This window comes from Heterodontus francisci, chromosome 31 (assembly GCF_036365525.1).
Source record: "Heterodontus francisci isolate sHetFra1 chromosome 31, sHetFra1.hap1, whole genome shotgun sequence".
Taxonomy (NCBI): Eukaryota; Metazoa; Chordata; class Chondrichthyes; order Heterodontiformes; family Heterodontidae; genus Heterodontus; species Heterodontus francisci.
In genome coordinates this window covers 64,007,262-64,022,323 of record NC_090401.1, presented here as the reverse complement: position 1 = coordinate 64,022,323, position 15,062 = coordinate 64,007,262, and the positions used below count along the sequence as shown (strand labels likewise).

At 42.5% G+C, this 15,062-nt stretch overlaps 1 protein-coding gene across 4 annotated transcripts in view; it reads left to right on the top strand.

The window, feature by feature from the left end:
* LOC137347340 (NHS-like protein 3) overlaps positions 1-15,062 on the top strand; it is a 302,906-nt gene that overhangs the window by 168,798 nt on the left and 119,046 nt on the right. The window contains exon 1 of one of the 4 annotated variants that reach the window (XM_068011796.1): positions 9,445-9,779. The exons of 2 other annotated variants lie outside the window; for them this stretch is intronic. In XM_068011796.1, coding sequence (XP_067867897.1) covers positions 9,653-9,779 — 127 coding nt within the window. In that variant the 5' untranslated portion in view covers positions 9,445-9,652. Of the gene's footprint in view, positions 1-9,444; positions 9,780-12,979; positions 13,158-15,062 lie in introns of those variants that run through there. One more of the 4 variants, XM_068011798.1, reaches the window with a different exon arrangement.

Here is a 15,062-nt window from a genome sequence, read left to right as displayed (position 1 = left end):
AATCTGCCTTTTTATTCTTCCTACCAAAGTGGATGACCTCACACTTTCCCACATTGAACTCCATCTGCCAAGTTTTTGTCCACTCACTTAACCTATCTATATCCCTTTGCAGATTCTTTGTGTCCTCATCACAACATGCCTTCCCACCTATTTTTGTATCGTCAGCAAATTTGGATATATTGCACTCTGTCCCTTCCTCCAAGTCATTAATATAAACAGTAAATAGTTGAGGCCCTAGGACCGATCCTTGTGGCATCCCACTAGTTACGGCTTTCCAACCTGAAAAAGACCCATTAATCCCGACTCTCTGCCTTCTGTGTGTTAGCCAATCCTCAATCCATGCCAACACATTACCCCCAATACCCTGAGCTCTTATTTTGTGCAATAACCTTTTATGTGGCACCTTATCGAAAGCCTTCTGAAAATCCAAATGCACTACATCTACCGTTTCCCCTTTATCCACTCTGCTTCTTATATTCTCAAAGATCCCTAACAAATTTGTCAAACATGATTTTCCCTTTCATAAAACCATGTTGACTGTTTGATTGCATTATGTTTTTCTAAATGTCTTGCTATTTCTTCCTTAATAATGGACTCTAGCATTTTCCCAATGACAGATGTTAAGCTAACTGGTCGCCACACTACCAGAAGGACGTGGAGGCTTTGAAGAGGGTACAGAGGAGATTTACCAGGATGTTGCCTGGTCTGGAGGGCATTAGCTATGAGGAGAGGTTGGATAAACTCGGATTGTTTTAACTGGAACGACGGAGGTGGAGGGGTGACATGATAGAGGTTTACAAAGTTATGAGCGGCATGGACAGAGTGGATAGTCAGAAGCTTTTTCCCAGGGTGGAAGAGTCAGTTACTAGGGGACATAGGTTTAAGGTGACAGGGGCAAAGTCTAGAGGGGATGTGCGAGGCAAGTTCTTTACACAAAGGGTGGTGAATGCCTGGAACTTGCTGCTGGGGGAGGTGGTGGAAGCAGGTACGATAGCAACGTTTAAGAGGCATCTCGACAAATACATGAATAGGATGGGAATAGAAGGATACGGTCCCCGGAAGTGCAGAAAGTTTTAGTTTAGACAGGCATCATGATCGGCGCAGGCTTGGAGGGCCGAATGGCCTGTTCCTATGCTGTACTGTTCTTTGTTCTTTTGGTCTATAGTTTCCTGCTTCCTGTCTCCCACCTTTCCTGAATAGGGGCGTCACATTAGTGGTTTTCCAATTCCAATACTGGAATCCAGTGAGTTTTGGTATATTATGACCAATGCATCCACTATCTCTGCAGCCACTTCTTTTAAAACCCTTGGATGCAGGCCATCAGGTTCTGGCGACTTGTCTGCCTTTAGTCCCATCAGTTTGTCTAGCATCTTTTCCCTCGTGATAGAGATTGGTACAAGTTCCTCCCTCCCATTAGCTCCTTGCTCATCTATTATTGTTGGGATGTTTATAGTGTCCTCTACCATGAAGTTCGATGCAAAATATTGGTTTAAATTATCTGCCATTTCCCTGTTATTAATTCCCCAATCTCATCCTCTAAGGGTCCCACACTTATTTTAGCTACTCTCTTTTTTTATATACCCGTAGAAGCTTTTACTGTTTGTTTTTATATTTCTTGCCAATTTACTCTCATAATCAATTTTCTTCCTCTTAGTTTTTTAGCCATCTGCTGCCCGTTCCTTTTTTAAAAAAAAAAAAATTCCCAATCCTCTGGCCTACCACTAGCTTTTGCCATTTTGTACGTCTTTGTTTGCCTTTGTTTTTGATTTGATATTCTCCTTAACTTCCTTAGTTATCCACAAGTGATTCATCATTCTTATTGAGTCCTTCCTTCTGACTGGAATAAATGTTTGCTGAGTGTTATGAAATATCTGCTTAAAAGTCTGCCACTGCTCATCTACTGACTTCCTCTTTAGTCTATTAGCCCGCTTTAGACAACTCTTTCTTCATACCTCTGTAATTGCCCTTGTTTAAGTTGAAGACACTGGTTTGAGACCCAAGTTGCTCACCCTCAAACTGAATTTGAAATTCTACCACGTTATGATCGTTTCCCCCGAGAGGATCCTTAACTACGAGATCTCTTATTAATCCTACCTGGTAGTTTGCAGGGACAGAGGGGCCAAGGTCTTTTGAGGTGGGGGTGGGATGTTAGCAGATTTGAAGGGGAGGGAGACAGGCTTGTGTGGCAGGTAGCAATAACCTCTGTCTCCAGTGATGGTGCAAATCTGTTTTGCTGGGGATGGGGTGGAATAGAGAGTTTATTGCTTCATAACACTCTGTTCTGGTTCTACAGATTTTGATGTGTTGCAATCTATTATAGTTTCTCTTGCACTGAAATTCTCTTCAGTGCGATGACCTTGGCAAAACTATCACATGCATTAAGAACTTGACGACACAAAAGCTCATTTTAGAAAATGCACAGCAGAAGGCTGCAAATAGATGTGATTTGAGTAGTGTAAGGAAATGGCCATGGATCAATTTGTTTTAATAGTTTGCAGACTATGGTAGCAGGTTTTATTTTTTTTAAAATGATGAGTTTATTCAGAGAAACGTTCTGCTTTTACCGAATGCCATTAGCTGATTGGAAATACTGTTTAATAAAGTCTAAATTGAAAATAGAGGAAATTTAGTGCCATAGATTGAAATCCTCTCCATTCTAGTTATGAATAATAACTGTCATTTTCATTTGCTTTCTTTTATGCTGGAATATCACAAAACACTTCACAATTGGGCGGCGCAGTGGTTAGCACCGCAGCCTCACAGCTCCAGGGACCCGGGTTCGATTCTGGGTACTGCCTGTGTGGAGTTTGCAAGTTCTCCCTGTGACTGTGTGGGTTTTCGCCGGGTGCTCCGGTTTCCTCCCACATCCAAAAGACTTGCAGGTGATAGGTAAATTGGCCATTGTAAATTGCCCCTAGTGTAGGTAGGTGATAGGGAATATGGGATTACTGTAGGGTTAGTATAAATGGGTGGTTGTTGGTCGGCACAGACTCGGTGGGCCGAAGGGCCTGTTTCAGTGCTGTATCTCTAAATAAAATAAGTAAATAAATTTGTTTTTGAAGCCCACCAACTTATCTAGGCAACTATTTTAATGCCAGCTGCTCATTCCCTGAGCTGTATTTGACCTATAATGTATTTTTACATAACTTAGTGTTTCAGTTGTAGACTTGGGGCAGGATTTTCCCTGCTGGGTCCTGAACCCAGCTGTCAGGCTCAAATTGGGGTGAGAAGCCTGCACTGTGTGGAAAATGCTCAGAGGGATGGCTTGCTGTCCAATTAAGGAGATGCCCTCCAACTTCTTTAAAGTTTAATTAAAAAATGGCTTTTGCAGCCAGGCCATCACTGCGGGCAGGGGCTGGGGTGGGGAAAACCGTCTACAGGGTGACTTGTGGCAGCTGCAACACCCAAGCAGGCAGTGAGGGCCTTTAAACCTGCCTGGAACACTGGCCACACCCACCCCACCAGTCTGCTGCCAGGAGGCTCCTGCTGCCTGCAGGGACCTGGAGGCCGACTGGAAAATCCTAGTTAGCCTCTGTTAACAGGCCTTAATAGGACATTAATTACTTCAATCAACTACCCTCTGCATACGAGAGGGTAGCCCTGCCACCTCACATCCTGCCTCTGGGAAAATGGTCCGCGGTAGGGTGGAACTAGGGAACTGCCATGCTGGCCAGGGGGCTATTTTTTTTGCCTCTCTGCCTCAGATCCTGGCTCTGGTGGGGGCTTTAAATCAGGCCCTTGGTTTCATCCAAAATTCTAAATAAAACTCAACACCATAGGGTTGGGTGTGACTGTCTCTTGAGGGTAGCTTGATGCCATTGTCTAACTTGATTCAATATTGCTTTTAAAGTTTGCATATTGGATTAACGTCTGTTTAACGTCTGCTTTGCCTGTGCTGGGATGAGGGAGCAGTACCACAGGACATGCGCGATGCCAATATCATCACCCTGTATAAGAACAAGGGTGACCGCGGTGACTGCAACAACTACCGTGGAATCTCCCTGCTCAGCATAGTGGGGAAAGTCTTTGCTCGAGTCGCTTTAAACAGGCTCCAGAAGCTGGCTGAGTGTGTCTACCCTGAGGCACAGTGTGGCTTTCGAGCAGAGAGATCCACCATTGACATGCTGTTCTCCCTTTGCCAGCTACAAGAGAAATGCCGTGAACAACAGATGCCCCTCTGCGTTGCTTTCATTGATCTCACCAAAGCCTTTGACCTCATCAGCAGACGTGATCTCTTCAGTCTACTAGAAAAGATTGGATGCCCACCAAAGCTACTAAGTATCATCACCTCATTCCATGACAATATGAAAGGCACAATTCAACATGGTGGCTCCTCATCAGAGCCCTTTCCTATCCTGAGTGGCGTGAAACAGGGCTGTGTTCTCGCACCCACACTTTTTGGGATTTTCTTCTCCCTGCTGCTTTCACATGCGTTCAAGTCTTCAGAAGAAGGAATTTTCCTCCACACAAGATCAGGGGGCAGGTTGTTCAACCTTGCCCGTCTAAAAGCGAAGACCAAAGTACTGAAAGTCCTCATCAGGGAACTCCTTTTTGCTGACGATGCTGCTTTAACATCTCACACTGAAGAGTGCCTGCAGAGTCTCATCGACAGGTTTGCGGCTGCCTGCAATGAATTTGGTCTCACCATCAGCCTCAAGAAAATGAACATCATGGGGCAGGACATCAGAAATGCCCCATCTATCAATATTGGCGATCACACTCTGGAAGTGGTTCAAGAGTTCACCTACCTAGGCTCAACTATCACCAGTAACCTGTCTCTCGATGAAGAATTAAACAAGCGCATGGGAAAGGCTTCCTCTGCTATGTCCAGACTGGCCAAGAGAGTGTGGGAAAATGGCACACTGACACAGAACACAAAAGTCCGAGTGTATCAAGCCTGTGTCCTCAGTTCCTTGCTCTACGGCAGCGAGGCCTGGACAACGTATGTCAGGCAAGAGCGACGTCTCAATTCATTCCATCTTCACTGCCTCCGGAGAATCCTAGGCATCAGGTGGCAGGACCGTATCTCCAACACAGAAGTCCTCGAGGCAGCCAACATCCCCAGCATATACACCCTACTGAGCCAGCGGCGCCTGAGATGGCTTGGCCATGTGAACCACATGGAAGATGACAGGATCCCCAAAGACTCATTGTACAGCGAGCTCGTCACTGGTACCAGACCCACCGGCCGTCCATGTCTCCACTTTAAAGACGTCAGCAAACGTGACATGAAGTCCTGTGACATTGATCACAAGTCATGGGAGTCAGTTGCCAGCGATCGCCAGAACTGGCGGGCAACCATAAAGACGGGGCTAAAGTGTGGCGAGTTGAAGAGACTTAGCAGTTGGCAGGAAAAAAGACAGAAGCGCAAGGAGAGAGCCAACTGTGTAACAGCCCGACAACCAATCTTATCTGTAGCATCTGTGGAAGAGTCTGTCACTCTAGAATTGGCCTTTATAGCCACTCCAGGCGCTGCTCCACAAACTACTGACCACCTCCAGGCGCTGACCCATTGTCTCTCGAGACAAGGAGGCCAAAGACAGACAGAAATATCTTTTTTTACTGTAAGGAACTGCACTTGATGTTTGAGTTTGATATCTTGCTCAAGTGAAGCCAAAAACTTTTTAGTTAATATGCCTTGGTATTTTTTTAAGGCTTTCAATAATTTAATAAAGAAATAATTGGCTTTTCATTCTTTTAATGGTGGAATGATTACTGAAAATGTGTTGATGTTTGAACCAAGAAAATAAAAACACCATTTATAAAGGCATTAATAAATAACAGGAATTGATTCCAAGCCATGGGAGAGGTGACTGAAACTGGGCTGGAAAAATGGATTTTTGAGAGTTTTCTTTGAAAGAGGACAGGAGTAGAGGTGCAGGAGAAGTAGGGTGAGAGTCGAGTATGCTTGGGTAATTTAAAAGTCCTATTATTGGCAAATGAAGGGAAGAGAACCAAACATTGTGGGGCTTGACATATGGTTGAAGGTCTGAGGGGTTTTAGAGGGACATTAAGACTAGGATAATTTTAAATAGGATGCTTTTGGGAACCAGAAGCAAAATAGTTCAACGAGGACAGTATAAATGCAGTGGAACAGGTTTTGATGTCTCAGAGCATGGGGTTGGCTAAGTTTTGGACAAGTTAGAGCTTTGAGGATGGATGTTGGAGGCTAGCAAGGAGAAATTTGGAGTAATTGAAGGTGATGAGTGGATAAGGTCCATAGTGGTGGGGCAGTTGAGAAAGATTACGGATGGGCAGTTCTGAGGAGGTGAATGTAAGCAAACTTGGTCATGGAAAAGGTGTGTGGTATGAAGCTTGGCTCAGAGTCAAACCTGATGCTAAGGGTTTTGTTCAGCCTATTCAGGTAGCCCGAAAAAGGGAATGTCATCAATGGCAAGGGAGTGGAAGAAAGGCCACGAATGGGGATTGCATAGTTAACTGATAGACTCTGTAGAGGATGAGAAGGGATAATTCACCTTGGTCAGTCACAGAGCATGTTATTTATGACTTTGTCTGGGATCAGGGCTTAAACCAAGTTTAGACTTAGATGAAAGTTTTCTTGTATTTGTGAATGCCCTTTTGTGAAATAATCTTTTCATAATCTAGATTAGGCACGTATTCAGAGCTTGCAGTAAATGCATTAATTGGTACTAAAATGGAAATTTCGATTTGTCAGGCCATAGTGCATTGGATGCACTGGTCAGAGGCTTCGGAGTAGTGGCAATGGGAGCTTTACCTGGAGTTTAAACCAAAATATACCTTTGCTTGGATGGTTGATTAAAATTGGGGGAAAAAATGTCCACTTTTATAACTGTTTTCAACTTTCTCCTTGAGCATGAGTTATTGATAATCAGGATTGGGAATCCTAGGCAAAAGTGAAATACTGTGGGTGCTGGAAATCTGAAATAAAGACATAACACACTGGAACTACTCAGTGGGTCTGGCAGCATCTGTGGAAAGAGAAACTGTTAATGCTTCCCGTCAATGACCTTTTGATCAGTTCATTGGCTTGAAATGTTAACTCTGTTTCTCTCTCCACTGATGGTGCCAGGTTTGCTGAGTATTTCCAGCATTTTCTGTTTTTATTTGGGAATCCTAGATGCGTGTTCTGGTATTTTTCTACAGCAACTCAATAGAGTCTTTCCTGTTTCCTTGGGTGAGATCAGCTAATTCAGGCCTGAGATTAGAACAGGGATGTTTCTGATCAATGGAACTCTATTACAGGAAGTGCATGTTTCCACTGAGCTACTGAAGAAATACACATTAAATCTATTACAACCCAATCTGTTGTTTAGCTAATTTCATGAAAAGGACATGTGAAAATGGGGTGCATTAGCTGGTTAAAGTCTGACTGTTAATTAAATCTGTTGTATTTAGCAAATGGAATATACATAGAAGAAGATTTTAGCTAACAATATGGTAGAAATATTGGCTGGTACAAGATGAGCTTTAGATGGGAAAGGCCACATCTAGAACAATGAACCAGAATGCTGGTAAAACTCCAGTTGCAGGTGGGGTGAAATGTACTAACACTGAAGTCCAATCCCTCTTGTTTTGTTAGCCACATAAAACATTTTTTGCTTGGCAGATTTAATTCCAATTTTATTTTAGAAAAGGGCTGAATTGAATTAAAATCCATGCTCATTTTAAGCCGAATAGCAGTGGAGCTTCTAAAAGGACAATTAGAAAGAAAAGCAATTTGCATTTATATAGAGCCTTTCAAAACCTCAGGATGCACCAAAGCACTCAAATGATTTAAAGGAAATGAAGTTTATGGGTGGCACAGTGGTTAGCACCGCAGCCTCACAGCTCCAGCGACCCAGGTTCAGTTTTGGGTACTGCCTGTGCGGAGTTTGCAAGTTCTCCCTGTGTCTGCGTGGGTTTCCGCCGGGTGCTCCGGTTTCCTCCCACAGCCAAAGACTTTCAGGTTGATAAGTAAATTGGCCATTAAAAATCGCCCCTAGTGTAGGTAGGTGGTAGGAGAATGGTGGGGATGTGGTAGAGAATATGGGATTAATGTAGGATTAGTATAAATGGGTGGTTGTTGGTCGGCACAGACTCGGTGGGCTGAAGGGCCTGTTTCAGTGCTGTATCTCTAAATCAAAAAAATCAAAATCAAGTAAAAAAAAAAAATTTTAAATGTTGGACTTGGAGATTATTTCAACTGAGAGCAAGCTTTTGGTATTGGTGCTACAGTGCACTGTGCCATGACTTAGTGTGATGAAGGTTGTTTCTGTAGCGAGTTCCTAATGTTTTTTAAGTTTGTTAAAGTTTTGGAATTCTTGTACATTTTCTTGTAACTTGGGCAGCTTTGGCTGGAGTAAGTTGCCTTTCCAGCCTTTTGGTCAGGAAGTGTTGTTTGGTCTAGGGAGCCTATTTTTTTAAAAAAAAAGTTTAAGAACTGTTGCTTGAACAACTTCAGACACTGGTGTGTTCATGTTTATATACCTTTTTAATGGTAGTAAAACATCCCAGGGCATTTAACAGGGATGCTTATCAAACATAATTTGACACTGAGCCACATAAAGAGGTACTGGGACATGTGACCAAAAGCTTGGTCAAAGAGGTAGGCTTTTAGGAGCGTCTTAATGGAGATAGGAGCAGAGAGGTTTAGGGAAGGAATTTCAGAGTTCAGGACCTCGGCTGCTGAAGGCACAGCTGCCAATCGTGGAGCGATTTTAAAATTGGGGTTGCAATAGATTTTGGAACAAATAAGTTGGCTAGTTTGCAAGGAATTTTCAGTTTTCTATTTGTGATTTGATAGCTGCAGGAAAGGCAAGTCTTGCATAATTTCTATGATGGACGCTGGTTTGTTCCAACAGAAATGACTTTTTGCAGTAAATGCTGGATTGAAATTTGCACTTGTCTCGAGTCAGCCAAGTGCCAACTGGGACTGGAAAATGATTCATCTGCTTCCACTGACATCTCTGCAGCACCTCTTGCATTTTAATGAGCTCTTTTTAAAAACAACGTTTGGCCTTAGTGACTTTAAAAAAAAATTAACCTTAGCATCTCCTAATCAGCAAATCCCTGCCAGTATGTTTGTTTCATTTGAAGCATTTCTTGTGATTTTAGCTGAGAAGATTTTAAACGTGGATCAATATGTTGGAAAAGAAAGGATACTGTGAATTCCTGCTTCTCATTTTACCATATGTAGTAGTACAAAATGCCAAGTGAGCAAGTATATTGCCTGCAGTGCAGTCAATGTTTATTCAACCAAAGCCAGCAGCTGACCATTTCCAACATCAGCAGTTGGAGGTTCTGTTTGCAATCCACTTTTTTTTTTTGTCCTGTGATGCAGTGGACTCATGCCCACTGATTTGGTTAACTTCATTTAAATTGTAATTAAAGTGTTTTCTTAGTGAGGAGACCTTTATCCTGATTGTACAGTTTAGATTTGAACTAACATTCTAAAGATAAAGGGAATATGGTGCAGTACACTGTACCAGGGTGGTAGGATATGGAGTCTCATGCTTTTAAAGCTGGTTTACGAAGACTTTAAATGTGCTTTACATTCCCCCAGTTCTGATTTACTCCTCCTAAGATGAGTGATCTGTGGACCCTCCATTAAAGGCCTGCTCAGGTCAGGGGGAAAAAACCCAACCCGGCCCGAGTGCCTGCATTTTCTCCCGCTTCCGACCCGACCACCGGAATGTTCACTTTACCTACCTTCCCATTCCGAATCTGCAGGAAGCTGCAGCATGAGTGCGATGAGGTCATAGAGACACTCACTGCACAGACTCCGTTTCCCTCCTTGACATCCCAGACTCCCAGCTCAGGTAGGCTTTTCAACTTTTGATAGAGCAAAATGCAATAATTACTGTGTGTGCCCGACCCAGACCCGACATATGTCGTCTGGTTCGGGTCGGGTAGCAGGCCTTTACCCTCCATAACTACTAGCACCAGGATGAGCAGTAAAGCTTTGTGCTGCTGCTGCTGATAGTGCAGAGAATATGTGGTTTTATCAAGGCTAGAGCTTTTTATCATGTAATGCAACGTGTATTATTCAGCTGTTAATGTGCAACTGTGGATCCCTTTTGAGATTGAAAGATATAATGGTGACTACCTCAGGCGAAGCTGCTGAGTGCACTCAATCAGAGAACAGGCTGGTTTATTTAATGTAAAATGTGAAGGTATTTTCTGGTGGGGAAGGTATATATTACCTATTTGCATGTGACAGGCACATTGCCAAACTTTGTATATCTGAACTTGTATCTCATCATACTTTGATTTTCCTATTACAGTAAAACTATACATCCTGCACATTGAGTAATGCCACAGGATTTGTGCTAAACTGACTGTTCTCTTTTAGATGCAGTGTTTCTCAATTCAGTTACATTGCCACTTCTTACTGTGACTTGAATGTCTAAGACAAATGGTGTGAAGCAAAATTATTAAAGGGGTATTGTCATCGGGATTTCTAGTCTGCAAGTTAAAAGTTAACAAATGTGTGACTCATTTGAGAGTAAACCAATCTAAAGGTCTGTAACAGAAAACTTCAGGAGCAGGATTTTTGTGTATTTTACTAATGCTGGTTTCTCAACAGATTTGCAACTTTCTACTAAACTGGGTCATCCAAATTATTTGCTTTGTATGTGAGCAGGAATTTATGAAAATTCTTGCTAGCTTATGGTCTTTAGAGTGTATTTGAGTAATACACTGTAACAAAATCCTTAATGGACCTTGTCCTGTCATTTACTGTTTCTATACAGGCTCAGTTAACAGGTAAAAGTTGTTCAGTGGGCTTGTCTGTTTTTTTTTGTCTCTGTGAATCTGGGACTTTAAAGGGAAGTTTAAACACAAATATTGAGGTCATCCGTATTATTATTACATTCAATCGTCTCTCCATTTAATCATAAGTGATCGTGCGACTGCTGTTTCTTCAGGCTTTTCATATTTGTATTATTTCTGACTTTATTCACATGAATCCTTTCAATGTTTATGGAGAAAGATCTAAAAAGCAAACCACTAGACTTGTAAAGGAATGGAAACGCAGGACGTACAATCTAATGTTAAGCTATTTTATTAACATTTAAAAGTATATATTCCATTTTTTGTAATTTTAATTACAAGAACTAGCAAGCCTACATTTGCAGTGAAGTGTTAGAAGGATTTTTTTTGTATTAAAACTTAGGATTCTGTGTTTTTAAAAACTGAAAAATTATTTCCGTGGACATTGAGACACCTGCAAATAGTTGAACTTTATGGATGTTTTGAAAGGAAGTTCAGCTAAAGCGGAACTGGTAAACAAGGACTGGAATGCAGGTAATTTCAAGGAAACCAGCAGAGGGTTGACCTCAGAGCCACCCTTTGTTATGACCAGAGACAATTTATGACTGGGCATGTGACCTGTTTCAGGAAGGTTTTAGTTTGGAACTTTTAAAAGCCAGTGAGTTTGGACAAAAAGCAGGCATTTGAAATTTGATTCTGACCTGCCTGGAGATCAGAAGATGACCCAGAAAAAGTATGACCTCCCTGTAAAGGAGTCTTGCATCTTGAGAAGAAACCCTGTATTTCAAATGTGGCAGATTCCTATTGCCTCCTGTCTCTGAAGAATTCCTACATCAAGCTGTACTGTTGCCTCCTGGGTTTAAGAAACCCAGAATATTGGAAGAAATGTTTTACGCTATACAGCTGCTGTAAGACCTCAGATGATCCGTGTTGCTGCACACCTGATGGAAGACCTTATGTGAAGCCTTCTACTGTTGAAGTTCTTTGAATGCTACCCATCACGGACTGTTCAATAACCTTGCCTGGAAAGACTTTTGAGTGGCATTCAGCTATTCAACTTGGGACACTTCACCGAACTGAAGAACTTCCTTTCAGATCATAACAAACTAAGTTTTTTTTTATTCCTTTCATTCCTATGAAAAAGCTGTAAACAATAATCCTTTCTTTTCCTGTTAATGGGTTTTTGGATGTATGTCAGTTGCATGAGGGCTAGGGAAAATAAGGAGCTTTAATATCTCAATTCGTATTTAGATTTACATCATTATTGATTAAGACTTAGCTTTAAAATAGTTAATTTTGTTCTTGATTAAAGAAACCTGGTTGGTGTGCTTTACTCCAGGATCAATAGAATATCTAATTGCTGCTTTGGTAAATGGGAAGATTTATTGATCTGCTGTGATGGAGAAGTGGGACTGAATTAACAGTGCACTCCTCCCGCCTCGGTCGTAACAGAAGATACCATTTGGTTTGACTGTCGGCAATTAATTTCTCAATGAAAATATTTAGCCATTTAATACATTTTCATTGGCTGCATTTGCTTGTTTTGGATTTTTTTTTATAGCTGACAGCCAGTCATGTCTGAATCAGACATTCATCTAAGTGGGAGTTATCCCCAGTAACCTTGCCAGTATGTATCCTTAAAATCAATCTCACTAAAACAGATTTTATGGTCATTAACCCATTGTTTATGGGAGCTTGCCGTATGAAAATTAGCTGCCAAGTTTCCTAAAACAGCGACTGCACTTCATAAAGTACTTCATTGGCTGTAAAGTGCTGTGGCGTGTCCTGAGGTCATGAAAGGCACTATATAAATGCACATCTGTCTTTTCTTTTTAACAACTCTCTGTGTTTGTTCCAAAATAGCTTGGTTCATTCTCTTGAGCCAAAAGTTTGAAAATTAGTTTGAACCATCTGGCTACAGTGTATTAAATTCAGGTGAGATTTTTTTTTTAAACTCTTTGTGACCGGATTTAAAAGTTCAACTGCCAAGATCAACAAAAATGCCTTTTGTCACAACCCACATTTATTTATTTGTGGTCTGTGGGGGAAAAGCTGGCAAGGCCACTTTTATTACCAATCCTTGGTCACAGTGAGAGGTAGTGATGAGCCTGGCCTTGAGTCATGGTGATGTTGGGTCGACAGTTCCAAGATTTGGACCTGGTGACGATGAAGGGTCGGTCGGTGTGGCGGCTGCAGCCCAGGGATGGTGAGTGATTTCAGGATGAACTTTGAGTTGGTGCTCCCACAAAGGAAGGCATGCAGGGAGTGCTGTGGAAATATGCTTGGTGAGTTGCTGCAGTGCATCTACTGATCGTACTTGCTGCAGTGGAGGTGCATTGGTGCTGGAGGGAGAAGATGTAGAGTCCAGTGGCAGAAGTGCTAATCAAGGAAAATGAGGTTCCTTCTGCTATGTAATTTATTCTGTGGTAAGACCCGCTCTATAGTTACTGATTGACATCAGTGCTTACAAAGTACAAGACTAACATTAAAATGGAAGCAGACAGAGTTTGTAAAGGTGAGGAAATGTTTAGAATATAAATGAGGCAGTTGAATAAAATATCATTTTGAAGAACTACATGACAAGCGGTTCAGAAATGTAATTTAATGACAATAAAAAGACAAAGGAAAAAATTAAAATTAAAAGTTGTATTTGAGGCAAGTGCTTCAACCCAAGTCAAAGATACATAGTGTTTCAAAGAAATTTCTCACTAGTACCTCATTAATATTTCTTCAGGTGAGAATTAATTACAACAAATATTCCATTCAGTTATATAAGTGTATAAATGAATGCAATTCTGGATTTTAAATGTGAATTGAAGAAACAACTGCCTTTCTATAGCACTTTTCATGACCTCCGGATGTTTAATGCGATTGACAGCTAATTAAAAACATTTGAAGCATAGTTCCTGTTGCAATGTAGGAAAATGAGACAGTTTGTTTGCACTCAGCAAGATTCCAGACAGTAATAAATGATTAGATTTATTCGTGTAATGTTTGAAACCTATGAAACACACAAATTAGGAACAGGAGTAGGACACTTGGCCACTTGAGCCTGTTCCGCCATTCAATAAGATCATGGCTGATCTGATTGTAACCTCAACTCCACATTCCTGCCTACCCCCAATAACCTTTCACCCCCTTTACTTATCAAGAATCTATCTATCTACCTCTGCCTTAAAAATGTTCAAAGACTCTGCTTCCACCACCTTTTTGAGGAAGAGAATTCCAAAGACACTCGACTGAGAAAACATTTCTCCTCATCTCTGTCTTAAATGGGCGACCCCTTTTAAACAGTGACCCCTCGTTCTAGATTCTCCCACAAGGGGAAACATCTTTTCCACATCCACTCTGTCAAGACCCCTCAGGGTCTTATCTGTTTCAATCAAGTTGCCTCTTACTCTCCTAAACTCTAGCAGATACAAGCCTAGCCTGTCCAACCTTTCCTCGGAAGACAGCCTGCCCATTCCAGGTATTAGTCTAGTAAACCTTCTCTGAACTGCTTCCAACACAATTACATTCTCCCTTAAGTATGGAGACCAATACTGTACACAGTACTCCAGATGTGGGCCGGGATTTCACGTTGGGTGGACGGGAGCATTTCACTGGTCCCCAGGCTCTAATTGCTCCGAGGCAGGACTTCCCGCCTCATTGAGCTGCTGGCCAATCAGCGGGCCGGCAGCTCTTAGTCCAGCAACGCCACCGGGAGCGGTGGCCACTGCTGGACTGCAGCCCAGCCGAAAACCTGGAACCGGGAAGACTGATCTAGGTTTTGGTTGCCTCGCCAGGGTAACCGGTTGGGCCCCGGTGAGGCAAGGGTGGTCGGTTGCGGGGAAGGGGACGGTGCTGGGTATGATTGGGGTAGTGGGGGTGGCCCTCCATCGCAGCCACCTGGTTTTCACAGGCGGCTTTTCCCGGCTCCAGGATGCCCGCTTGTCACGTGTAAAATCCATGTGGAGGCTGCGCCCCGCCCTACGTAAAGGGGGGGCGGAGGCGGGAGCGAGTCGGGAAACCCTCCTGGAGTTAACATTGACTTGAGGGGCGGAAGATTAGTCAGTTTAACATCTTACCTCCCGCATTACTGCAGTGACCTGTCTGTCCAGATTATGTGCTCAAATCATAGAAAGTTTAGGACAGCGAAAGTGGCCACTTGGCCCAACGTGTCTGTGTCGGCCAAAAAAATGTTCCACCCGTTCTAATCCCACCTTCCAGCATTTGGTCTGTAGCCTTGCAGATTACGGCACTTGAGTTGCATATCCAGACTCCTTTTGAATGAGTTGATGGTCTCTGTTTCAATTATCCTTTCAGGCAGTGAGAATCCCTTTAGCAAGGCT